Source organism: Pan troglodytes, chromosome 10 (assembly GCF_028858775.2).
Source record: "Pan troglodytes isolate AG18354 chromosome 10, NHGRI_mPanTro3-v2.0_pri, whole genome shotgun sequence".
Lineage (NCBI taxonomy): Eukaryota > Metazoa > Chordata > Mammalia > Primates > Hominidae > Pan > Pan troglodytes.
Genome location: NC_072408.2, coordinates 107244750 through 107271120, shown reverse-complemented (window position 1 = coordinate 107271120; position 26371 = coordinate 107244750). Strand labels below are relative to the sequence as shown.

At 40.6% G+C, this 26371-nt stretch overlaps 1 protein-coding gene across 1 annotated transcript in view; it reads right to left on the bottom strand.

The window, feature by feature from the left end:
- Window positions 1-23041: 23041 nt before the first annotated feature.
- SLC17A8 (solute carrier family 17 member 8) overlaps window positions 23042-26371 on the bottom strand; it is a 65704-nt gene continuing 62374 nt past the window's right edge. Inside the window, exon 12 of the mRNA XM_054663448.2 lies at window positions 23042-25278. Within this exon, the coding sequence (XP_054519423.1) occupies window positions 24934-25278 (345 nt within the window). The 3' untranslated portion in view covers window positions 23042-24933. The remainder of the gene's footprint in view (window positions 25279-26371) is intronic.

Sequence of the window (26371 nt, the reverse complement as noted above, 5' to 3'; positions counted from 1 at the left end):
AAAGGCTTTATGCTCTTTCCTTAAGCAACCAGAAAACTAGATAAAATACGTGAAATGATGGCTTTTAGACATTGGGTAATAGGACTTAGGGCTATCATCCCTGAGAAAAGTGAAACAAATGAGGTAAGCTTTGCGATTGCCCCATCTTACTTCCTGGAGGCAGTTTCCAGACCCCAGTGCATGAAGGGTTATCCAAACAGAACTCACTTGGCAATCTTGCCAAATTGAGGGGACAGAAGTCAGAGTTTGAAGAGGTACCATTTCTCAGATGACAAAAATGAAAGAGTATGACCGCACTTTCTGTTGGCAAGACTATGGGGAAACAGGCACCCTTATGCATTGTTGGTGGGAATGCACACTGGTAAAACAATCCTGGAAGGAAATTTGGCAGTGCATTACAAAACTACCCTTGCACTTACCTTTTGAACCAGCGATCCCACTGAAGATACATTTCCAACATGTATCTCCAACATGTGTGTGTGTCTCTCTATATATATGTATATATGTGTGTGTGTGTATATATATTATATATATATATATATAGTTATTTACTGCATCATTGTTTTAACTGAAAAATATTGAACCACCTAAACACCCATATTTAGGACCCTGGTTGGATAAACTATAATGTTTCTACACAAGGGAGTATTATGCTGCTGTAAAAAAAGAATGGGAGGCTGGGCATGGTGGCTCACGCCTGTAATCCAAGCACTTTGGGAAGCCAAGGCAGGCGGATCATGAGGTCAAGAGGAGACCATCCTGGCCAACATGGTGAAACCCCGTCAACACTAAAAATACAAAAATTAGCTGGGCGTGGTGGAACGTGCCTGTAGTCCCAGCTACTCGGGAGGCTAAGGCAGGAGAATCACTTGAACCCAGGAGGCGGAGGTTGGAGTGAGCCAAGATCGTGCCACTGTACTCCAGTCTGGTGACAGAGCAAGACTCCATCAAAAAAAAAAAAAAAAAAAAAAAAAAAAGAAGAAGAAGAAAAGAAAGAAAAAGGAAAGAAAAGAAAAAGAGAATGAGGAACATTTCCATGAGCTGGAAGGGTGTAATCTACAGGCTATATTACCAAATGAAAAAGGGCAAAATGAAAAAGAGTATATACAATTTGCTACCCTTCAAGTAAGAAAGAAGGTTCTAAGCCAAGCTGGCCTGTAATCCCAGCACTTTAGGAGGCTGAGGTGGGTGGATCGCTTGAGGTCAGGAGTTCAAGACCAGCCTGGCCAACATGGTGAAACCCTGTCTCTACTAAAAATACAAAAATTAGCCAGGTGTGGTGGTGGACACCTGTAGTCCCAGCTACTCAGGGCACTGAAGCAAGAGAATCATTTGAACCAGGGAGGTGGAGGCTGCAGTTAGCTGAGATTGTGCCATTGCACTCCAGCCTGGGCAACAGAGCAAGACTGTCTCAAAAAAAAAAAAAAAAAAAAAAGAAGGTTCTGTAAGAAAATATACCTCTTTCTGCTCCTTAGCACAGAAGAAATGCAGGAAGGATAATCCAGAAACTAATGAGATTATTACCTGCAAGGAGTAAGTGGGAATGAAGTAGAGAAGGTGGAGAAAGAGGAATTGGGTGGTAGGGATGGGGGTGGGGCTGGTGCAGGGGCACTTCTCTGAATATACCTTTTGGACAGCCTTGACTCTGAATCAATGTAATGTTTCACATGTCAAAAAATAAAGTCAATTAACACCAACTAAGATGAGTGTGTCCATGGGGGCAGAGAGGAAGGGGAACAGAAAATGAAATACAAACAGTAACAAATGAACTTAACTATATTAAATGTGAATAATATAACCACACTTGTTGCACCTCTGCCAAGCCAAATCAGAAACCAAACAATGCAGTGAGGACTGCGGAAGCCTAAGTCTGCCTCAGAGCCAGAGATCTAACTTTGTTCTCATGTTTTCTCTTGCCTGCACATCTGAATTTCCCCAATTGTTTTACTAGGTCTCAGTTGTTTATCATCATCCTAAATAATATCCTTAGTTAGCAGCTGGAGAAGCCATCAGTTTAGAAAAACACTCATTATTTTTAGATTTGGTTTGTAGTTTTAGAAAAATTGGCCAGTTGCAGTGGCTTACACCTGTAATCCCAGCACTTTGGGAGGCCAAGGTGGGAGGGTCACTTGACTCCAGGAGTTTGAGTCTACCCTGGGAAACAGAAAGACCCTGTCTCTACAAAAAATAATTAAAAACAAAAATTAGCCAGGTGTGGTGGTGCACACCTGTGGTCCCAGCTACTCAGGAGGCTGAGGTGGGAAGATCACTTGAGCCCAGGAGGTGGAGGCAGCAGTGAGCTGTGATCACACCGCTGCACTCCAGCCTGGGCAACAGAGCAAGACCTTGTCAAAAAAAAAAAAAAGAAGGAAGGAAAGGAGGGATGGAGGGAGGGAAGGAAAGAAAGAGAGAAAGAGACAAAGGAAGGAAGAGAGAGAGAGAAAGAAAGAGGGAGGGAGGGAGGAAGGAATATCTAATATTGGGCCCAGCACCATGCCCTGCCAAACAGAGGTCTACAAGTGAAAGAAATCGACATAGCGTTGATCAAAAAGAAAATTCTTCTGTTATGAAATAAAGGGCACTGTGTTGGATATTTCATAATCATCAGCTTCTACATGACTTTCAAATGCTCTTCATGCTCATTAACACAGATTAATAATAGCTTTTTAATTAATACTTTAATCAAAGTTGGAAGAGAAGTAGGCACCGGTTTTAAAAGCATGGTGAGAAACTGAATAAGTGAGTGTTTAAATTTTCACTGCTGGGGACTTTAAAGTCTTAGCTTATCACCACCATGTGTTAGGTATAATCCTGAGGAATGATCAGAATTGTTTAAAAAATGTTGACCCAGTGATTTTCCATTCAGCATTTCCTCTCATGAGGAAATAATCAGAGACATACACAAATATTTACATACAAAGATTGCAGCATTATCTTTAATAGTACAAAAATGGAAAGTGCCCAGATGTCCAAAAATAGAGAAATAGTTAAAGGCGTTATGTCACAGCTATGCTATGGTATATTATGCATTATTAAAAATTATTTTTTTAAAAACTTTTTTTTTTTTTAGATGGAGTCTTGCGCTGTCATCCAGGCTGGAGTGCAATGGTGCAATCTCGGCTCACTGCAACCTCCACCTCCTGGGTTCAAGTGATTCTTCTGCCTCAGCCTCCCAAGTAGCTAGGACTACAGGTATGTGCCACCATGCCTGGCTAATTTTTGTATTTTCAGTAGAGACGGGGTTTCACCATGTTGGCCAGGCTGGTCTCAAACTCCTGACCTCAAGTGATCTGACTGCCTCAGCCTCCCAAAGTGCTGGGATTACAGGCGTGAGCCACCACGCCTGGCCTCTAGAACATTTTAATGACAGAATAACAGAATGTTAGAAAATAATGTTACAGAGAAGTGTGTCTCCATATCCTGCTTGCTAACAGAAAAATGTTGGGTATCAATAGCTCAGAGATATTTTCATTGTGTTACATTTTGTCTTAATGCATGATAAATATATAAGTTTGAGTATGTATATGTATAAAATATGCATATTGCACACACACACACATACCCCCTGCTACATACACACACATCCTGGAACAATTAACAAGGAAGAAAATAATGACCAGATAGAAACACACCAAAATGTTAACAAAGATGATCATTAGATTATAGCAATTGTGAGCAATTCCTGTTTCCTTACATATATTTCAGATATTTTCCAGATACTCTGCATTAAACATGTATTACTTTTACTAATTCTCTTCTTCCTGTTGCTCAGGCCAAGAATCTTGGAGCCGTCCTTGACTTTATTTCTCTAAAACCCCATATCTAATCTATCAGCAAACATGTCAACTCTACCTTTAAAACAATTCCAAATCTACCTGCCCATTTCTCACCACTTCCACTCATGATGGTCCAAATCACCATCATCGGTAGCCTAGATTTCTGCCACAGCCTTATTTCTGGTCTTCCTGTTTCAACACTTGCACCCCCACCCACACCCCAGTTTCTAGAAAGAGCAGGAGGGGTCATAAAAGAACATTATAAGGAGTAAAAGAGAGTCCCATTTAGAGAGCAACAAGCTGAAGTCTAAAGAGGAACATTTCTAATGGGGGAATTGAGGAAAATGGCTAGAACATTTCAAGGAATACCAAAGTCTGACATTGCAGTTGTTTTCCAATTCTGTGTTTAAATCACATACTTCACCTCCCATTAGGCACACAAAACACACAGGAAAAAATCTCTTATCCATTGTCACTTTGAGTTGGTGTGATTTGGGGTTTCTCGTGGTAAATCCATTCAGAGAGAGCACAGAGAAGGTAGGAGGCAAAATGACAAACAGAGCAGGAGAGAAACTGGAGTAAGAAGTGACCACTCAGAAAGCTTAAGGCAGGGTGCTGGGTTCCCCACAGTGCGTACAATGGAGGCTTGAGTCATTTTATTTCATTATGATGAGAGAAGGGACCTCAAAAGTCTGGGGAACGTAAGGCTACCCACTCAAGCATTTATGTTACATTAATATGTCAGGAAAGAGATGGGTTGATCAAATGCCACTTCCAAATTGTTTTCTAATTGGCTTCATGTGAATATCTCATGAGCAGAGGCAATGTCTCATTCACCTTCATTTCCCCCTCATCTGCCACAAAACAGGTGTCAGAAAACATTTGTAAAACAAATGGATTAATGAAGAAGGAAGGAAAGAAGGAAGGAAGGAAGGAAGGAAGGAAGGAAAGGGAAGAAGGAAGAGAGGGAGGAAAGGAGGAAGAAGGAAGGAAGGAGAGAATTTACAGGTAATAAGAATAGCTAGTGCTTCTTAAGTATTTTCTATAGCCAGGCATTCTAAGTGTTTTCATGTATTAACATACATAAACCTAACATAGATTTATGTATTTTCCCCAAAAGTCTTCAAGTACATTCTCATTAATTTAGCCATTCAACAACTATTTATTGAGAACCACTATGTGTCAGGCACCTTTTTAAGTGCCGTGGTACAGCAGTAATCCAACAGAGTCACTGTTACAGGATTCACATTCCCTGACTTGAGATTAGAATTAAATTCCCTCTGGCTTTGTGTACCTTGCACATTTGTATTGTCAACTTCACTAGCGAACAGATTCATGGTGCAAAGAAACTCTCTAATGAGACTAAAAAAGGAGCAGATGTTCTTAATTTCAAAAAGGGTGTTCATCAAAGCTGTTCTTATATAAGTTGTCCAGGTGCTGTTGGCTTCTGAAAATGCTTATGAGCACCAGAGCTAGAAACTCTGAGGGGATGTCCTCATTATTCCATTATATGAACAACTAGAAATGACAGGCAGAGTCAAAGCAAAGTAATTATCCTGTTAATTCAGGCCTCCCCAAAAGCTCCTTGTCTCAGCAGTTACCTTAGTTCACTAATAATTAACCTCACATAGATTTATGTATTTTCCCCAAAGGTCTTTCTCATTCAGTCACTCAGCACTATTTATTGAGAACCTACTATGTGTTGGGCACATTTGGAAATGCCTGGGTACAGCAACATTCCAACAGTCACTACTCTCATAGAGTTCACATTCCCTCACAATTGAGGCAGCAGAAGAGCGATCCCCATTTTACAGAAAAATAAATGGAGGCTCAGAGAGGTTAAGTGACTGGGATCATGGATCAAGCAGAGAGATAATGGCACTGTATTCTGATTCTTACTACTTAGAATTCACAACACTATGACATGAAAAGATTGTTTTGATGAAATAGTTTACTGTAAAATGCTTTGCCATCTGTCACACACACACTGTGAAGGCTCTTGAACACATAAATCCTCTGTGGCATTGTTATTTAGAGGATTCAGTGCAAGGAGAGAGGTAGATACCCAGCAGGAAAGCTGTATGTATCCTTGATTCCTCTCTTTCTCTCAAATCCCACAGCAAATCTTACCCAGAACCCAGTCACTTTACTCCACCTGCATTGCTATCACCCTAATCTAAGCCATCATCAGCTCCCATCCAGACTTTTTTTTTCTTTTTTTCTATCCTTTGTTTTGTTTTGTTTTGTTTTAGATGGAATCTTGCTGTCTCACCCAGGCTGAAGTGCAATGGTGTGATCTCAGCTCACTGCAGCCTCTGCCTCTGGGTTCAAGTGATTCTTTTGTCTCAATCTCCCGAGTAGCTGGGACTACAGGCATGTGCCACCACACCTGGATAATTTTGTATTTTTAATAGAGATGGGGTTTCACGATGTTGGCCAGGCTGGTTTTGAACTCTTGACCTTAGGTGATCCTCCCACCTCGGCCTCCCAAAGTGCTGGGATTACAGGCATGAGCCACCAGGCCCAGCCTCATCTAGATATTTGAAGTAGATTTCTATGTGGTCTCACTGTCCTTCTCACCCTTGACTTTCCTCAACACAACAGCCAGAGGAATATTTTTAATTTGGAAGCCAGATCTTGTCTCTACCCTGCCAAACACCCTGCAAAGGATTCCCTCCTTTCACAAAGAATTAAGAGCCAACATCTTTACCATAGCTTACCAAGGCCCCACACAATCTGGCTCCCATTTTGCCTGACCTCATGTCCCACCATTCTCCCTTTCACTGTAATCATTCTAGTCACAGTAATCATCTCGGGGTCCTCAAATCCACAGGGCGTGTTTCCACCTCAGGGCCTTTGCACATCCTCTTCTGTCTGCCTCAAAGATTTCACTCCAGATATCTGCATCTTTACGTCCTGCAGGTCTTTGCTCCAGTATCACCTTCTTAGTGAAGCCTTCCCTGATTCTCCTTTTTGAACTTGCCACATGCTCAAATATTTTCATTCCCCTTTATCTTGCCCTATTTATTTTCCTCATCACACTTACCACCCTTAAAAAAAAAAAACTACAGAAATTGCTTATATATTATGTTCAGGAATTTTTCTTTCTTCTATTCACTTATGTATTCCCAGAAGCTACGATAATGCCTGCTATTACTGGTAGACACCAAGCAAATGTAAGTTATTATTATTATTATTATTATCATCATCACCATCATTGTTTATAAATTCCAAAGAACAGGAACTATGAGGCTTATACAGAAAGAAATTTCTTCCATTTGGAGACACTATAATTCAGAAAATGTGATCAAAGGTTTTCATAGTCAAAGATATTAAATTGGAATCCCAGCTCTGCCATTTACTTGGGACGTTGGGTGAGATATTAATACTTGGCCTCTGTGAGTTTCAGGTCTCTTGAATATAAAATGGGAAAAGTAATACCTATATCACAAGACTGCAGTACTGAAGAGAGGATATAATATACAGAAAGTGTCTAGTTTGATCAGAGCACAATTAATGTGAACTCTCTCAAATTAGTAGTTTCATTTTACGTTGGCCAGATTCTTATCTAATGGTGTGGCTTTGAATACAGTCCTTCCACTCTTTGGGCCTCATTCACATAGCTCTACAATAAAAGGGTCCGTTGAGGTGTTCTCTCTCAGTATAAGCCCATGACCTTGACTGGCTTGGAGGGCTCCAAAGGGGCTGACGGGAACCTTGGGCCTCACAAGACATTGCTTCACCCTTTCCCATGGGTTAGCTAATCTGCAGCTGTTCATTACTGAGCCCTTTAAAAGTCAACAGATAATAACAGGAGATAAATAAAACCTTTGTCACTTACTGCTCTACCTTGGTTTTACACAAGTGCTGCCAGAATGAGTTGCAACAGGAACCTTTGAACAGACTAGTCAAATGTTATGTGCTGATAAACGTTTATTTAGAATGCAGCTTTTTTTTTCCTGGAATTTCTCAGTAATTAACCAACTGCTCTAATCAAGATCCTCTTAGGCAGCTGTTTAGAGTAGTTGTCCCCAAATTTCTCACCACTAGGTACTCCCCTTTTTGCTCCCATACCTCCTACATATAAATCCAAGTTTTCAAAGTTTTTTTCTACCAAATAAACTGCATGCATCAGGTGATAATTCCTGTATTTTTCTTCAGAAAATATATTCCCTAATATGGGAAATGCCTGGAGGAAGCCACTCTAGGTTCTTAAGGAGGGCATAGAAGCGACGAGAGTGGTGTCTTATAATTGATCTGTTAGAACAGATTGGAGATTGGAGACAGGAAGAGGAAAGAGCTGGAAACCTCAGCCAGGCTGGTACATTTATCCGGTAAAGTGGAAATGGCTCATGGTAATGCGGATAGAAAGTCACAGGTAGATCTGAGAGGCATTTGGAAGAAAGAAGCAAGTCACAACCCCTGATGATGGTGCGGTAGTGTCACAGCTATAAGAAAAGGGTGGCCTTACTCTTTTGAATTAAATTGTTCTGGGTAAACACTAACATTAATCAATTTAACAAAATCTAGTGTGGCTTCCTCCAGGCATTTAAAATGGAGTTTGGAGGTCAGGTCCAGTGGCTCATGCCTATAATCCCAGCAGTTTGGGAGGCTGAGGTGGGAGAATCACTTGAACCCAGGCAATGAAGACAGACACCATCTCTACAAAAATTTAGTCAGTCGTGGTGGTGCGTGACTATAGTCCCAGCTACTTGGGAGGCTGAGCTGGAAGGACTGCTTGAGCCCTGCGAGGTGGAGGCTGCAGGAGCCATGATTATGCCACTGCACTCCAGCCTAAGCAGCAGAGCAAGATCCTATCAAAAAAAAAAAGAAAGAAAGAAAGAAAAGAAAAAGAAATGAAGTTTGGATGCTGAAATGTTAAAAGATGTTTTGTTGGTTTAAGTGGAAAATGAAATAAAATATTTCAAATCAGAGCTTGCTTGGAAAATTCAGAAAGAATAATCGAGGTAGCAACTGCTCACTAAATCAAGTTTACAGGGCTTGTCTTGGCATTGCTCATTGTGCAACTTCCGTTTCCTATCCTCTTTGTTTCTCCTATGCCCACCCTGACAGGAAGGCCGCCTTTCCTCCACCTGTTGAAATCTTACATTCTCTCTAAGACTTAGTCCTATTTCTATCTCTTCTATAAAGTTTTTCAGGCAAGGCCAGTGGTTCTTAACCTTAGCTGCACTTTGAGATCACTTGGCACCACCAGTTGTCTGGAGTGCAGCCTGGGTGCACCCTCTGAGTGGTTCCAAAGTGTAGTTAATGTTGAGAACAATTATTATAGGCCTATTTTAGTCCCTGCACATAGAAAAAATAAACAAAACAGACAAAGCCCTAGCTTTCATAGAACTCATATCCTAGTAGGAAAATAAGCAATAAGCATATTTTTAATAAGGCAATTTCAAAGACACTTGCACATGCAGGTTTATATCAGCAAAATTTGCAATCACAAAAATATGGAACCAGCTCAAATGCCCATCAATCAATGTGTAGATAAAGAAAATGTGATACACACACACACACACACACACACCATGGAATTTCTACTCAGCCATAAAAGGGAATGAAATAAATAATGGCATTCACAGCAACCTGGATGGAATCAGAGACCATTATTCTAAGCGAAGTAACTCAGGAATGGAAAACCAAACATCGAATGTTCTCATTTATTAGTGGGAGCTAAGCTGTGAGGACGCAAAGGCATAAGAACAATACAATGGCCAGGCGCAGTGGCTCACGCTTGAAATCACAGCACTTTGGGAGGCCCAGGCGGATGGATCAAGAGGTCAAGAGATCGAGACCATCCTGGCCAACATGGTGAAACCCCGTCTTTACTAAAAATACAAAAATTAGCTGGGCATGGTGACGCATGCTTGTAGTCCCAGCTACTTGGGAGGCTGAGGCAGGAGAATCACTTCAACCCAGGAGGCAGAGGTTGCAGTGAGCCAAGATCGCACCACTGCATTCCAGCCTGGCCACAGAGTGGGACTCTATCTCAAATAACAGCAATAATAATAATAAAGAATGATACAATGGGCTTTAGGGACTGAAGGGAAAAGTTGGGAGGTGGGTGAGTGATAAAAGACTACACGTTGGGTACAGTGTACACTGCTTGGGTGATGGGTGCACTAAAATCCCAGAAATCACCACTAAAGAACACATCCATGTAACCAAAAACCAACTGTTCCCCCAAAAACCTATCAAAATTTAAAGATAAATAAGTAAATAAATAATAAGGTAATTTCAGAGAGTGATAAATAAAATAGACAAAAGTACATACAGTAATAAAACAAAAAGAAGCTAAGAAAGTTGAAGAGGCAACTTTAAACATTCTGAGGAAATGACATTGAACTGAGAACTGAATGTTGAGAAGGAGCCAAGATTTAAGGAAGGAGCACTTTAGACAGAGGGAACTGCAAGGTGGGCAAGTTTGAATAACAGAAAGAAGGCCTGTGAAAAAAAAGGATGAGTAGAACAATACAAGATTGAAAAGGAAGGCAGGCATCAGGTGATGTGCAGACTTGTAGGCCATAGTAAATCTTTGTTTTCTGTTCTACCTGTGAGGAAGAGCTATGGTAGATGGTTTGCAAAGATGACCAAACAATCTTCGTATCTCTGTATGGATGCTCCTTTGCAATGTGACTTTGAGGCTCCTCTCGTCAAGAGGTAAAGTCCATTTTTCTTCTCCTTGAACTAGGTCTGGCCTGTAACCAAGAGAATGTGGAAGAAGTGACATTGAGGCCCTGCAGCTTTCATCTCTCCTTACAATGCTGCTCTGAGTCCATCATGTAAAAAAATAAAATTAGTCTAGCCAATTAGGGCATGAGTGCCATTTGGAGGAGAACCAGAGCACCATGATCAACAAATAGCATCAGCTCCCTGGGAGGCTGTCTAGTCCACCCAACCTCAGTCAAACTTGAGATGACTATAGTCACAAGAGTGACCAGCAGACCAACCACCTAGCTGAGCCCAACCCACAGAATTGTGAGAAAATAGTTTTGTGTTCTAAAAACATAAAAACAGTGGTGGTATGTTGTGCAGTGATAGACAAGTGATACAGGCATCTTCAGAGTTTTAAATAGGGAGCAAAATAACATTTATATGTTTTAAAGACTAATTTTGTCCCAAATACATTGATGGATTTATCCATAAGAACCATGGTCTTCATCAATCTTTCTAAAAAACATAAAAATATTATAGCCTCCATTTGAGACAGTGCAACTCACAGGGCTGTGTTGGATTACTGGGGCTTTAAACCCTTCTCCTCAAAATGAAATCTTGTCCTCAAACATATTAAAACTGTGTGAAACCACAAACACTAAATTAAAAAGCCAAAAGTCATTTGACTTTCTACCTCATTTTAGCTGAGAATAGAACTTTTGAAATCTGATGAAAACCAGGATCACATTTTAGGCCAGAACTCGTTATGAAATATGTTCCTAAAGAAGATTAAAAAGGAAGTATCTGAGAACTCTAAACTGTGTTATTCTGATTCTATGTTCTGCTGAAATAATCAAGGAAGCATTATATCATTTTTTAAAATGTGAAAGATTGAAAACTGATCTTTCAGTTGAAACCACTAAAAAAAAAAAAAAGAAATTAAAGATGATGATCTTTGGGCATGCAATCTTGGAAACAACTTTAAAACAACCAGCACTCTGAAAACATAAAAAGCTATTTTGTCAAAAAATTCTGTAGTTAGCAAAAGCCAAGATGTTTGCCCTTGCTGTGCATAATTATTTGATTTTCAGAAAAATGAGATTCACTTTGGTTATATAAGTAGCATTATTTTTTAAATAGTTCTTTAAGTAACAAGATTTAACCAGCCTTTATGGCTATTTATTCACAGTATTCATAATTTCCCATTAATTTCTGAAGGATGTTAGCATATCCTTCTGGGGTGTTCATCACTGTGCTTTATAATATATTATAGTCAGATGTTACATGGCTTGAGAGGAAACTATGCAGACTCTTTCAAAATGACTTTACCTATTTAATTCTAATATCTTATACTCACTATTTAGAATGGTGGGAAAAGATGAAAGAGGAATCAATCGAAGATGTTCTCACCTACCTGACCACTTCACCACTATAAGCCAAACTCCTCTGGTTATCTATTGCATTAGAGAAAGAAAAAGAGAGTTATGGAGAAGGACAAGAAAGAGAAGACAACTCCAAATGAAGGAAGGAGACAGGTGAAATATGATAGAGAATAAACCAAGGCAGTCAGATGAAGAAAAAAGAAAGTGAAAAGAGAAAGTCAGATGCTTAAGCCAAATAATTAGGCTTTTTCAAGGGCATCTCAGGCAGTGGTCACAAAGCCACTACATAATTATTAGGTTTCCTTCAGCTTAGCACATTATCTGTAGCTCATTCTGGGCAAATCTTAGCCTCTTTTGGCCCTTGGATAACTTTGAGAATATGGTGACAGCTACAGAATACAGTTGACCCTTAAACAATGTAGTGGTCAGGAGCACTGACACTCACGCAGTCAAAAATCTGCATATAACTTTTGATTCCCCAGGAACTTAACTACTAATAGCCTACTGCTGACTCAAAGCCTTACCAATAACATAAACAGTCTATTAATGCATATTTTGTACATTACATGTATTATATACTGTGTGTATATATACATATATAATATAACATATATATAATATAGAGGAGAAAAGTAGAGAAGGAGAGCAGAAGAAAGCTACTATAAAGTAGCTAAAGAAAAAGAAATGTTATTAAGAAAGTTGCAAGACAGAGACAATTTATTTACTATTTATTAAGTGGAAGTGGATCATCATAAAGCTCTTATCCTCATCATCTTCGTGTTGAGTAAGTTGAGAAGGAGGAGGAAGAGGAGGGGTTGGTCTTGCTGTCTTAGTGGTGGGAGAGGCAGAAGAGGTAAAAGAAGTAGAAGAGTTAAAGGGGAGGCAGGAGAGGTAGGCACACTTCATATAACCTTTTTTTTTTTTTTTTTTTTTTTTTTTTGTGACGGAATCTTGCTCTGTCACCCAGGCTAGAGTGCTGTGGCACGATCTCGGCTCACTGCAACCTCTGCCTCCCAGGTTCAAGCAATTCTCCTGCCTCAGCATCCCGAGTAGCTGGGATTACGGGCATCCATCACCATGCCTGGGTAATTTTTGTATTTTTAGTAGAAACGGGGTTTTGCCATCTTGGCCAGGCTGGTCTTGAACTCCTGACCTCGTGATCCACCTGCCTCGGCCTCCCAAAGTGCTGGGATTACAGGCATGAGCCACCGCGCCCGGCTGATATAACTTTTATTGAAATATATGTGTGTGTAAGTGGACCCATGCAGTTCAAACCCATGTTGTTCAAGGATCTACTGTGTAGACAGACCCTCTTCTCAGAAAAATGTGCACATATACCCCTTAGGTTTAGTTCATATTTTCTGAGAGTTTTCTGGAGACCCTTCCCATGGACCCCAAACTGAGAATTCTAAAGGTCTCACCTCAAGGCACTTGAGATAGCTACTCCCACACCAACACTATCCAGAACAACCATGGCTTCTCTGACTTCATGATCTCATTATAACAGCTCCTCCTTCCCCGTGACAGTCTTTCCATAGGAAATGTGTGGCAAAGAGGGAGGTTTACCGGAAAAGCTCTGCCTCCTTCCCCGGTTTTGATAAGGGAGGTTAGTCCTGCTCTGCCATGAGCGCTGGCTAAAAGGGCCATGCCTTCCAGCCCCACTGGGGAAAGCTGAGGAGGAAAGGGAAGTGGATTCACCTGGCAGTTTCTCTCAAGCCTGGCTGCCATGTTTCTGCAAATGCTACCATACAGATGCCTGAAAGAGTCAAAGTGTGTCCGGAATTGGTGGGTTCTTGGTCTCACTGACTTCAAGAATGAAGCCGCGGACCCTCGCGGTGAGTGTTACAGCTCTTAAGGTGGCGCGTCTGGAGTTTGTTCCTTCCGATGTTCGGATGTGTTCGGCGTTTCTTCCTTCTGGTGGGTTCGTGGTCTTGCTAGCTCAGGAGTGAAGCTGCAGACTTTCGCGGTGAGTGTTAAGAGCTCCTAATGCAGCGCGTCTGGAGTTGTTCCTTCCTCCCGGTGGGCTCGTGGGCTCGCTGGCTTCAGGAGTGAAGCTGCAGACCTTCACGGTGAGCGTTACAGCTCATAAAAGCAGTGTGGACCCAAAGAGTGAGCAGTAGCAAGAGCTATTGCAAAGAGCGAAAGAACAAAGCTCCCACGGTGTGGAAGGTGACCCGAGTGGGTTGCCCCTGCTGGCTCGGGCAGCCTGCTTTTATTTTCTTATCTGGCCCCACCCACATCCTGCTGATTGGTAGAGCCCAGTGGTCTGTTTTGACAGGGCGCTGATTGGTGCCTTTACAATCCCTGAGCTAGACACAAAGGTTCTCCACTTCCCCACCAGATTAGCTAGATACAGAGTGTCCACACAAAGGTTCTCCAAGTCCCCACAAGAGTAGCTACAGAGTGTCAATTGGTGCATTCACAAACCCTGAGCTAGACACAGGGTGCTGATTGGTGTGTTTACAAACCTTGAGCTAGACACAGAGTGCCATTTGGTGTATTTACAATCCCTGAGCTAGACATAAAGGTTCTCCACGTCCCCACCCTACTCAGGAGCCCAGCTGGCTTCACCCAGTGGATCCCACACCGGGGCTGCAGGTGGAGCTGCCTGCCAGTCCCGCGCCGTGTGCCCACACTCCTCAGCCCTTGGGTGGTCGATGGGACTGGGTGCCGTGGAGCAGGGGGCGGCGCTCATCGGGGAGGCTCAGGCCGCACAGGAATGGAGGGGGTGGGAGGCTCAAGCATGGCGGGCTGCAGGTCCCGAGCCCTGTCCCGCGGGAAGGCAGCTAAGGCCCGGTGAGAAATCGAGAGCAGCACCGGTGGGCTGGCACTGCTGGGGGACCCAGTACACCCTCCGCAGCCGCTGGCCCGGGTGCTAAGCCCCTCATTGCCCGGGGCCGGCAGGGCTGGCCGGCTGCTCCGAGTGCGGGGCCCGCCAAGCCCACGCCCACCCGGAACTCCAGCTGGCCCGCAAGCGCCGCACGCAGCCCCGGTTCCCGCTCGCGCCTCTCTCTCCACCCCTCCCTGCAAGCTGAGGGAGCCGGCTCCAGCCTTGGCCAGCCCAGAAAGGGGCTCCCCCAGTGCAGCGTCGGGCTGAAGGGCTCCTCAAGTGCCGCCAAAGTGGGAGCCCAGGCAGAGGAGGCGCCGAGAGCGAGCGAGGGCTGTGAGGACTGCCAGCACGCTGTCACCTCTCAAAAGTTCTCTCAAGTCAGTAGCATGTTTTTGTAATAATGGCTTAACTCAAACTTTGTTTCAGAATCCAGACATGATGAATGGATATAAGTATGGGGAGGGAGAGAGGTAAGAAGAGAGAGAGGAAGAGAGAGGAGAAAAGAAGAGAAGAAGAGGAGAGAGCAGAAGAAAGAGAAGGGAAGAGGAAGGGAGGGAAGGGAAGGGAAAGGAGCGTGGAGAAATAGAGAGATACTATTACCTTGGGTTATTCTTGTGTTTGAAGTGCTTTGGAGCCCTGGAATTTCAGTCATCTGTTCACTTCAAATGTAACTATGGAAGAAATGCACATCAAAGCCCCCTTGAAATTGTTTTTCAGTCAGCTGCACTTTTACATTATCTGTTCTATTATTGTTGCTAGTAAATTTAACCAGTTACTTACTGAATGATACACCGCATAAAAATAAAAAGTCGGGCTAATTTTCCCTTGAAAATATCTCTTACAGGTGAAGTCAAGGATTTATAGTCAAGAACTTCATTATTACTATTTATAATGGTGAAAATGTAGAAACTCTCTAAAGCATCTAACAACTGACATCTAAACATCTAACAACCAGTCTAGTTGTTAGACGTTTGGTCATTAAAATCGTGTTCTCATTGATGAGAATGTGGAGTAATTGGAACTCGAATTCATAAATGGTAGAAAAGTGAAATGGTACAAACATGATGGAAAAGTGTTTGCAGTGTGTTATAAAGCTAAACATATACCCGCCCTAGGATCCAGCAATTCTGCTCCTAAAGAAATAAAAACATGTTCATAAAAATACAAGAATACTTATATAAGCTTTATTTATAATACCCTTCCCCCAAAAAAATTGGAAACAACTCAAATGGCTATCAATAGAAGAATAAGTAAACAAATTTTGGTATACCCATACAATGCAGTATGCTGCATCTATTAAAAAATGAACTACTGATAAACACAAAACATGGATCAATTTTTAAAACATTAACTGAAGGAAAGGAATAGGATTCAAAAGAGCTGATTCTGTATGATTCCATTTATATGAAGCTTAAGTTCAGGCAAAATTTATCTACAATAATAGAAATCAGAACAGTGGTTACCATTGAGGACTGTTTACATAGGTATATGTATACAAAGGTAAAAATCAACAAAGCAGTAAACCTGATGTGTGCATTTTATTGTATGTGAATTTTAAAAAATCGTGTTCTCAAAGAATATTTAAATACATGAGGACTTATTATATATGGTTAAGTGCAAAAAGTAGGATAGAAAACTGTAGCTATAGTATGATCCCAATTTTGTTCAAAAATATGTGTGTAGAGCAAGCTTGTCCGGCCCACGGCCTATGGGCCGCATGTGGCCCAGGACAGATTTGAATGTGGCCCAACACAAATTTATTAAAACGTGAGTTTTTCTGCGATTTTTTTTTAACTCATCAGCTATCATTAGTGTTAGTGTATTTTACGTGTGGCCTAAGACAATTCTTCCATTGTGGCCCAGGGAAGCCAAAAGATTGGACACCCCTAGCATAGAGAAAAGACTGGAGGCATACATGCCTGAATGTTAAGAGTTATTAAATCTGAGGCCGGGCTTGGTGGCTCATGCCTGTAATTTCAGCACTTTGGAAGGCTGAGGCAAGAGGATTGCTTGAGGAATTCAAGAGTTATTAAATCGGCTGTAATACTAGGGTCATTTTTATTCTCTTCAATACATGTTCTATATATTGAAGCTTTTCTACAAGAAGCATATATTATACTTTTTAGAAAAAAAGGGGGAGGTTTCCCTCTCATTCTTTTTTTGAAGAGGTCAAAGGAGTCAAAGTAAGACCTCAACACGGTCTTACTTTGTTGCCCAGGCTAGAGTGCAGTGGCATGATCACAGCTCATTGCAGCCTCAAACTCCTAAGTACAAGCAATCCTCCTGCCTCAGCCTCCCAAGTAGCTGAGACTATAATCACATGCCACCATTCCCAGCTAATTTTTTTAATTTTTTGGTAGAGATGAGTTCTCACTATGATGCCCAGGCTGGTCTCAAACTCCCGGCCTCAAGCCATCCACCTGCCTAGGTGGGGCTACAAGTGTGCGCCACCACACCCAATTAGAAAAAAAATTTTTTTTTTAGGTTTTCTATAACAAGCCTGTTTTCCCATTTCCATTCCCTGAATCCTAGTCTAGGCCCTCATTTCTAAATTGTTGTAATAGACTCCTAACTGACCTCCTAGACTCAAGATTCTCTCTAGCCCAATCTCTTCTGCTCTGAATGTATCTTCCTTTTTTGAAACTAGAATTCTATTTTTGTTTCAAGCATGCAGTATCTTTTCTTCTCTTTGAAGTTCAGGTTTGTTCTATTCCCTGTGATACCTGGTTTCTTCCAAGTACCTTTCTTCCTGTTTTTGTTGTTCTCTGTCTTTCATATTGGAAACTTCCCCGAACTATCTGGCAATCCTTGGCTGTCTGTTCATAAGTAAGAGGAAGACAATAAAATGTTCACCCTTGATTAAACACATACTGTTCAGGACTTTTGTCATCACCACTATATTAAAACTGCCCCTGTCAAGGCACCAATGATCTCCATGTTGCTAAATCCAATGGCCCATCCTCAGTCCTCATCTTCCTTGATCTCACAGAAGCTTTGACACATGGACCATGCACTCCTCCACACCACACTTGCTTCACATGGCCACAGGACACCACTCTCTTGGGGTTCCATCACCCCTACCCTCTATCTCCCTTTTTCTATCTCTTCTACTTGCTCCTTCTCGTCTTCCTGATCTCTCTATGTTGGAGTGTCCCCAGGGCTCAGTCGTGTTCTTCTCTCCACTGGAATCTTGATGATCTCATCTGGTCTCCTGGCTTTACAGACCAACTATGTGATGTGATAGTGACTCACCAATGTACAACTCTAGCTCTGACTTCTGGCCTGAATCCTAGACTGTATTTCCACTGCCTACCTGATACTTCCACTGAGATATCAATAGGCAAGGAAAGCTCTAAAATCAAACAAGTCAAAATTCCCAGTTCCTTCCCCCAGTATTGTCCTGCTCCTCCCCAGTCTTCTGCCTCTCAGAAAATGTTCCCTCTTCCTTCGAAACATGTCCAGAACCTGAGTACTTTAAGGGACTTAGCGTTCTTTAAATATGCCCATCATGTCCCCCCTTCAGGGCCTTTGCCCTTGTTTTTTCCTTTGCCTGGAACCCTTTCCCCCAAAATGCACTTGACTTGCTTCCTCACAGCCTTCAGTTCTCTACTCAAAGATCACATTATCCCTGGACACTTGACCTAATACATAATCCATCATGTTCCCCACGCCCCTTACCTGGTTTTATGTTTGTTCTCAGCACTTAGCACTGACATACTATGTCCTGGTTTTACTCATTAACAGCCTTATTTTTTGTGCCTTCCCCCAGAATATAAGCTCCATCAGAGCAGAGACCTATTTTGTTTACTTATTTTCTAGCCCTACTGCCTAGAACATTAGAGGTGCTCGTTACAGGTGCTAAATAGTTGTTGAACTTAGCTAGGTGTGGTGGCACATGGCTGTAGTCCCAGCTACTCAGGAGGCTGAGGTGAGAGGATCGCTTGAGCCCAGGAGGTCAAGGCTGCAGTGAGCCATGATGGTGCCACTGCACTCCAGCCTGGATGACAGAGTGAAATCCTATCTCAAAAAAAAAAAAAAAAAAAAAAAAAAAAAAAACTGTTGAATGAATAAGTGAATGAATGAATGAATAATTCCCATGGGCAGGGCTTGGTGGGTAGGTCCCACAGGGAGTGACTAGGCAAGGATCACTTTATTTTGATGGGAAAAGCCCCAAATGTCAATAGCTGTAAGCCCTTTTACTTATAAGTGAGTTCCCACCACTCATCCCATGAATCCTATAATCTCCTGCTTAGGGGATATGATTCTGACTGGCAGCATTTTGGAAGCTCAGCCCAAGAAGGCAGCTGGAAGCTTTCAGTGTTCGGTATGCAAACTTTTTATTAATTTCCCTGTGTATAATAAGGTTCATTCATTCATGCATCCACTTGAAAAATAATTACCAGGTGGGTATTAAATGCCAGGCATCTCTAGATACTTGAGATACATCAGTAACCAAAACGGACCAAACTCTCTAGCTTTTGGAGCCGATACTCAGCTATGATGGGTGTTCTTGAATCCAGAGTGCCCCCATCCAGAAAATGAACTTCCTGTTTTCCACTAGGTATGGGGAGGGGCAGTTTCTTGGTTGAGCTGGTGGGAGAGAGACTCTGGGGTGATAACTGCTTCTTACATGCCCTTTCAACAGCATTGCTAAATCTGATAATGATAACTTTCAACCAGTCCTTATGTTCTCAGTCCTCCTCCTCCAGCCCCACTCCACTCTTCACTCTGTCCTCCAGAGATACCTGGTGCTGGTACCTTCCATTTTAAACCTTTCTTGGGTGCAGTAACATGAAAGAGCTTTCTTCTTTTTCACTCAGTTCTGCTGAAGTCAGTTAAGACTCATGCATCCCCATTCAGCTTTCTAAATGTGATTTTTCTCCCTCTTTCACTTTGTCCTGGCCAGTTTATGTGTTTTTTTATTTTAATTTTAGAAATCAGCTAGAAATGACTGCATTTATTCTGCCATGTTTAACAAGATAACCTGAGTGCCATCACCAGCATAATCTCCTTAAACACCACATCAGATTTTGAAGATCATATTGGTTGAGCACCCAGTTTATGCAAGGCATGTACTGTGTGGCTGGATGTTTGTTGTGTCTATATTTGGGATTCCCGGGAAAAAATCAGACCCTTGCAAACCAACCCTCACTCAACACAAACACACCCAGTAAGCATTGGGTTCAACTTTCCTATCTTACCTATCTGTGTAGCTATGGAAATAGGGGAAATACAGGGGCCCCTGCTTCTCTGCAGTCCAGCAGTTGATGAGAAAAATGATCTCACATGTTCATCTGGCTTTTCACCTGTCCCTATCTCCTTAAGTCTAGAGTAAACTGCCAGAGCTCATTCCATCACTTTGATCATACTTCACTGAAGTAACTGGAACACTCTTGACTTTGAGAACACCACTGTCTGGAATTACTGCTAGCGAGTAGAAGCCATAGAGAACAGATTAAAGATTAAGAATTAAGATTATGATTCAATTAAGATTCGATTAAAATAAGAGTTTGATCTTAATTAGGCTTATGGTTAAAGAATTTAAAAATTAAGAATAGATTATTAGTGTTAAGAATTAAGATTAAAATATGGCCTTAAGGGACCTGACTTTAAATTCTTCTCTCAAATACCATTTACTTATTAATAAATGCTTGGGAATAAATAATTAACCCTTTCTCATTGGGTTGCCATGAGAATTAAATGAGATTATGTATGCAAAGGACTTAGTATAAGGCCCGGGATACAGTACTACTTGTAATCTAAAGGAAAAGTCAACTTCTCTGCCCCTTCAGTTTGGCCCACGTGGTTATTAGTTCAAGCTAGAATCAGGCCATAATCTATTTTATTCCAGGAAATTGATATTTTTAAGGCCTCTGGTCCTCCCTGGAGGAAGCTCACGGGCCCTTTCCCTACAAAGATTTGCTCCTTACAACCTAGTTCAGATCTCTCAGAATGACACATAGCAGGTTTACATCATTTATGACAGTTGGGGTTAGAAAACTATTTCAATATGCTAAGTGAGAGTTCATAAGACCCTGAACCAAGGCTAGAGCTGAATGGAAGGTGTAATTCATGCTTGCTTAGCAATCTACATGTTCCCCTTTGTTTCCTAGCCACGCTTGAAGTTAGGCTTGGGCTATGTACTAGCATAGGTCAATGGACTGCAACCAAAAGCGATTGTGTTGCTTCCAAGTGAAGCCGTAAAACCCATTGTGCCTCCTTCTCCCTTCCCCTTTCATGGTGATATCAGAATTTATATGTTCCCAATAATTGACTACAAGATGCTGAATGGAGAAAATACATCCTGGATACCTGAGTGACTGGAATAAGCCTCCACTCCACCTGACCCCAACCAACCCACATTCAACTTGTAACACAAGAGAGAACTAAACATTTGCTATATTTAACCACTGAGATCTAAGTTTAATTTATTATCACACTCTCCCTGAGGAGGTAGATTAGTTTGAGAGAACTTGTGAAGTTAAAATTAAAAGATATTTCAGCGTTTGTTAATGACAGACTAGGTAATTCAGACCAACCTTCCTACTAGAAAAGCTGAACTAAAAAAAAAAAAAAAAATTAATTCTGCTCAAAAGCATTGAAAAGCCAAAACAGTAGTGAAAAATATCCAGGCTACCATCTGACGTCTGACAGAAGATGAAAATCCAGAGAAGTGACTCTGACATTTGAGGCCACTTTTCTCCTGGGAGGATTTGTTAATTCTAACAAAGCTGAGCAGTGTCTTTGATGGCCTGGTATGGAAACAAGAGTTGGACCCCGGTAAAAACATGTAGTGTGGGTTGGGACCCTGAAGTGTTATGCTCTAGCAGTAATGGTGAACAGGAAGTAAGAGCCTTCATACATCCTGTTGTCCAGCTTCAAATCATCTGGATGGCACAAAATACCTAAGGCCCTGCAACTGGACTAAGGTGATCCCAGACTGGTAATGCCTTAGGCTCATGAAAGAAGCAAACAAAAACCTCCTAGAAGGACAAAAAAAAAAAAAAAAAAAAAAAGGAAGAAGCAGCATTATTTCATGGCTAAAATTGCTAAAAATTATTTCTACAAATAATTTTTCAAATGCAATGTCTGATAAAGTCAAAGAAAACCAGGCATAGATGCAGTTAAGATAGTATGAATAAGGACCAGCAAAACCAACAACAATAAAAGAGACTAACATGATCTCCGAATATTAGAACTAAGCAGACTTTAAAACCATTAGTTTACTATGTCCCAGAAAATAAAATACGGTATTGAAAATTTCAGTAGAGAGCTGGAAATATTTTTTAAAAGACATAGCAGAAACGAAAAAGAACCAATAAAAATTCCAGAACTGAAAATACAGTCACTAAGATTAAGAACACAATGGATGGATTTTTACAGGTTAGACCTCACTGAAGAGAGAGAGATAAAGAACTGAAAGATAAGTCAGGAGAGGATATCCAGCATGACATATAAAGAGGCAAAGCATTGGAAAAGACAGAACAGGTGATCAGAGACCTACATACAGTCTAGAATACATTTAACTGAATGCCTAGCAAAACAGTAGAGACAGAATGGAGCAAAAGCAGTATATTAAGAGGTAATGGAGAGAGTTTTCCCAAGCTGATGTAAGACATGGATCCACAGATTGAAAATTAAATTACATGAACTTGGCAGAGGAGAGAAGGGGAAAAATATTTTAAGTCAAGGATGACTCTAAGAATTCTAGCTTGAGCCAAAAGATAATGTGACTAACTGAGATAAGAAATAGAGAAAGAAAAACAGATTTATTGGGGTTGGGAGGAGGCAGAGTAAAATAGAAATACACATAGTAGGTTCCAATTTTTACCTGTTGAATTTAACATCCAGACGGGGATAACAAATGGGCCATTATTTCTTTAATACTTACTGTTTGTGTCATATTAAGGAATTTCCAAAACTTTGATTGTTGGAAAGGATCATCAGATCTTTCTTGTCTCAAGAACCCTGCACCTACAGGCCTCCTTCCCTTCCTGCTAGAATCCATGGTTTGCATCCATGAATTGACCTACAAATGGACATTTGCGGCAAAATGTACAATGACTTGCAAATGGCATCTGTCTGGTGTTAAAATGTAATTATTTATCCATTGCTACCTACGTAGAGAAAAACCCATCACAACAAAATAATGTATTTTTTAGTTTTTAACACCTTGATCCATGACTTCATTTTTAAAAAAATACATATTATAAGGGCAAGTTACAGGAAAAATGTGGGTTTTCTGCATATGACACCAACTTCAAATGATGCGATAAATACAACTTTGTGTCACAATATACAATACTACCTTAAGGATTATCATGAGTTTTTAAAATACAATTATTTGACTTTAGTAACACACACACAAAATAAAACACTGGCTATCATAAATTGCTAATTTTTTATTTTTTATTTTACTTAGAAAACAGCACAACTTTCACAATAAGTTCCAGGGATAATGGATAAAAATGACATAGCATGTTTTCTTTTCAACTGGAAAGTCCCCCAAAATGTTAAAAGATAATGATGATGACAGCTATTTACGTGGGCATTTTCTGCATGCTAGGAACTGTTTTATGGGGCTTGCATGGATTCACTCATTAAAGAGATTTAAAGATGTCTACTAACATAAATTGTATGCTAGTGACATAAAGAATATTATTTAATGAAGAATCGCAATTTTTCCCCAAGATTATTCCATTTATAAAATATACTACAACTCAGCTAGTATCACTGGGGACCAGAAATACATGTGGGAGAAATTAGAAAAAAAAAAACAAAAAACTTTATAATAATAAGCTACAAGTAAATCTATAATTTTTTCCCTATTATATTTTTCTTCTGAAAGTAGAAATAAAATGTTCAAAATCAATGAACAGGAAAATAATTTTATTTTCAAATAACCCTTTAGATGCCAACGTTAAAATTTTAAATATATCTAAAAGTATCCATGTAATTGCCTTATGCAATCAAAGGTGAATTTTTCAACAGTAACTGTAGGTCTAATTGCCCCAAATGTTTTCACTGAAGTATTTCTCTGTATAACTACTGCTATATTATTGTGATTTCCCTGAATATCATTCCAAATAGAGTCATCATGAATACTTTTGATACAAAATCATAATTTTGTACAATCTGATGAAACTTCCTAATATAATCTCCAGCAGAAAAGGCTAAAGAGACACATTTTTTAAAAATAGAAAATTCTTTCAGAAGAACTTTACCTAAGAAAACACATGAACCTACTTCTTAAATTATTAAATGTCTTAAAAGTTTATAAGTAGTTTGGGACATCATTTAGCTACATTCTTAATATTATGGAAAGTTGAAATTTAATAGACAATCTCTTGTTTACTGCTTTCAGCTATTTTGACCATCAAATTCCTAAAAATTTGGCTCTCTTGCTTAGCTTTTCTTAAAAAACCTATTTGAATCTCTGATGTAGTCTTTGACCCTTATTACTTTAAAAACTATGGAGTCACAGAACCATTTGACTCTTCAGATAACATAGAACACTGAGGGTCTTTGAATCTAGCCTCTCACACATTCGAATCCCCTCTGCCTCATCAACCCAAATGTTTCCCTTCCCCAACACCTGCTAAAATGGTGAATTACTCACAATTACTCCATTTTCAGTTTTCATTATTACAAATGTCTTCCCTACACTGAATGGAAATCTTCCCTAAAACTGCCACCTATTGAGAGCTTCAACAGTCTCAGTACTGACCCTGGCAGATGACCTTGGGCAAGTCCATTTCTTGTTGCTTTAGATGCCTTGGTTGTAAAATGGGGATAAGAAATGTGTGTCATAAAGGTGTGGAGATTAAATAAGAGTGTTTATAAAGCACCTGCCACAATGTGGGGTTTATTGGGAATATGAAGCCCTCCTCTGCATGGCTACCCTAGAGATGTGGTGGCAGCTACTGCTACTGTTTACATTCCTTCTGGCCAAACATCCCAATTTCCTTCAATGTTTCTTTGAACAACATGGTATTGTCTCCTTTTTCTTCTAGTCATTCCTTTCTGAATAAGTTCAGCTCTTTGAGAGAAGGGTCAACTGTCAATTCAAAAAATATGTATTATCAACTGTTATCAACTGAGCGCAGCTCCTTACCTATACATGTCATTGAAAGATAATATTTCTCTTTTTCCTGTTGCTGGTTAGATCTTCTCCCCTCCCAATATTTGGACCTCTGGCAAGCTGGACTACAAGAAAGGCAATAGGTATGGATACTTTCTGGTTCTAAAGTAAGGAGAAGACAGAAGTGCCTCTCAGACATTAGGATATAGCTGAGAAGTTTCTCTCTTCATTCTGGTAGGATGTCAGCTCTTCCTCATCAAGGGTCGCTCCTCTCTGTCCTTTCCATTCCTTCTTCTGGACTTCACAATTCTGGGAGGTGGCTCCATAAGACATCTTCTTTTTGGGACTCGCAAAACTCTCGTGGTTGAGTTCTATCTCCTCAGCTAATTCATCCTGGTCAATGATTCCACATTTCTCCTCAGAGAGATTCTCTGGGTCAGCCCACTCCTGTTTCTCCCCAGAAGCAAAGACCCCATAGAAGATCACACCACTGTAATGCACCAGGGCAGCTATGAGGAACACATTCTGCCATTCTTCACGGGTCTAAATAAGGAAATAAAGTGCCAATTAATGTTTTAACTAAAACTAGAGATTACCAGTATGTCCTGGAGGCCTCCACTGTGAAAAATCACCTGCCCATTTGGAAGGCGATGCTCTGCTCCTTGGGCGGGAGGACGTGTGTCAGAAGCACCAACCGGGATTCAAACCAAATTTAAAAGAAAAACTTAAAAAATGAAAGTTAAGACAACAATGAATATGAAAGTTAGACAAAACAATAAATACGTATTTTTTTAATTTAGAAAATTCTTTCTTTCTTTTTTTTGAGATGGAGTCTCGCTCTGTCACCCAGGCTAGAGTGCAGTGGCGCGATCTCGGCTCACTGCAAGCTCCACCTCCTGGGTTCACACCATTCTCCTGCCTCAGCCTCCGAGTAGCTGGGACTACAGGCGCCCGCCACCACGCCCGGCTAATTTTTTGTATTTTTAGTAGAGGCGGGGTTTCACTGTGTTAGCCAGGATGGTCTCGATCTCCTGACCTCGTGATCCGCCCGCCTTGGCCTCCCAAAGTGCTGGGATTACAAGAAAATACATTTTAAAATAAGCAACATATAAAAATATTAATACCTGCAGCACCATTGCATAGCTTTTTGAATACTCAAATGGGGTTTCCCTTCACATAGTCAGCTAAATTAAAATTGTTTTAGGAACCCACCGTTTTAAATATCAGAAGTCTCCTTGTTGCTTGTTGTTGGATACATAACAATATTTGAGCCATTAAAGTTCTCACCCTTGACTGACAAGAACTTTATAATATTTTCAGTGTAAAAAAAAGTATGTCAAAAAATAATGGGAATTTATGTCTAAGGTTGGGGGAAGATATCTTGGATTTAATAGTCAGATTATCAATCCTATCATTTCATGAACAGAGAGGGAAAACATGAATTCTCTGCCTATAAAATCCTACCTTTTCTGTCAAAAAGTAAGAAAATTTATCTCACACTTTCTTCTGCAGGAAGCTGAAAAAACTTCTGAAGTTATATTTGTAATAGGCAATCCAACTAAGAAAATAGATGGGGGAAAAAAATCCCATGGTATCAAAGAATTCTTATTTGCAGAAAGCAGCATCTTGAGACGTT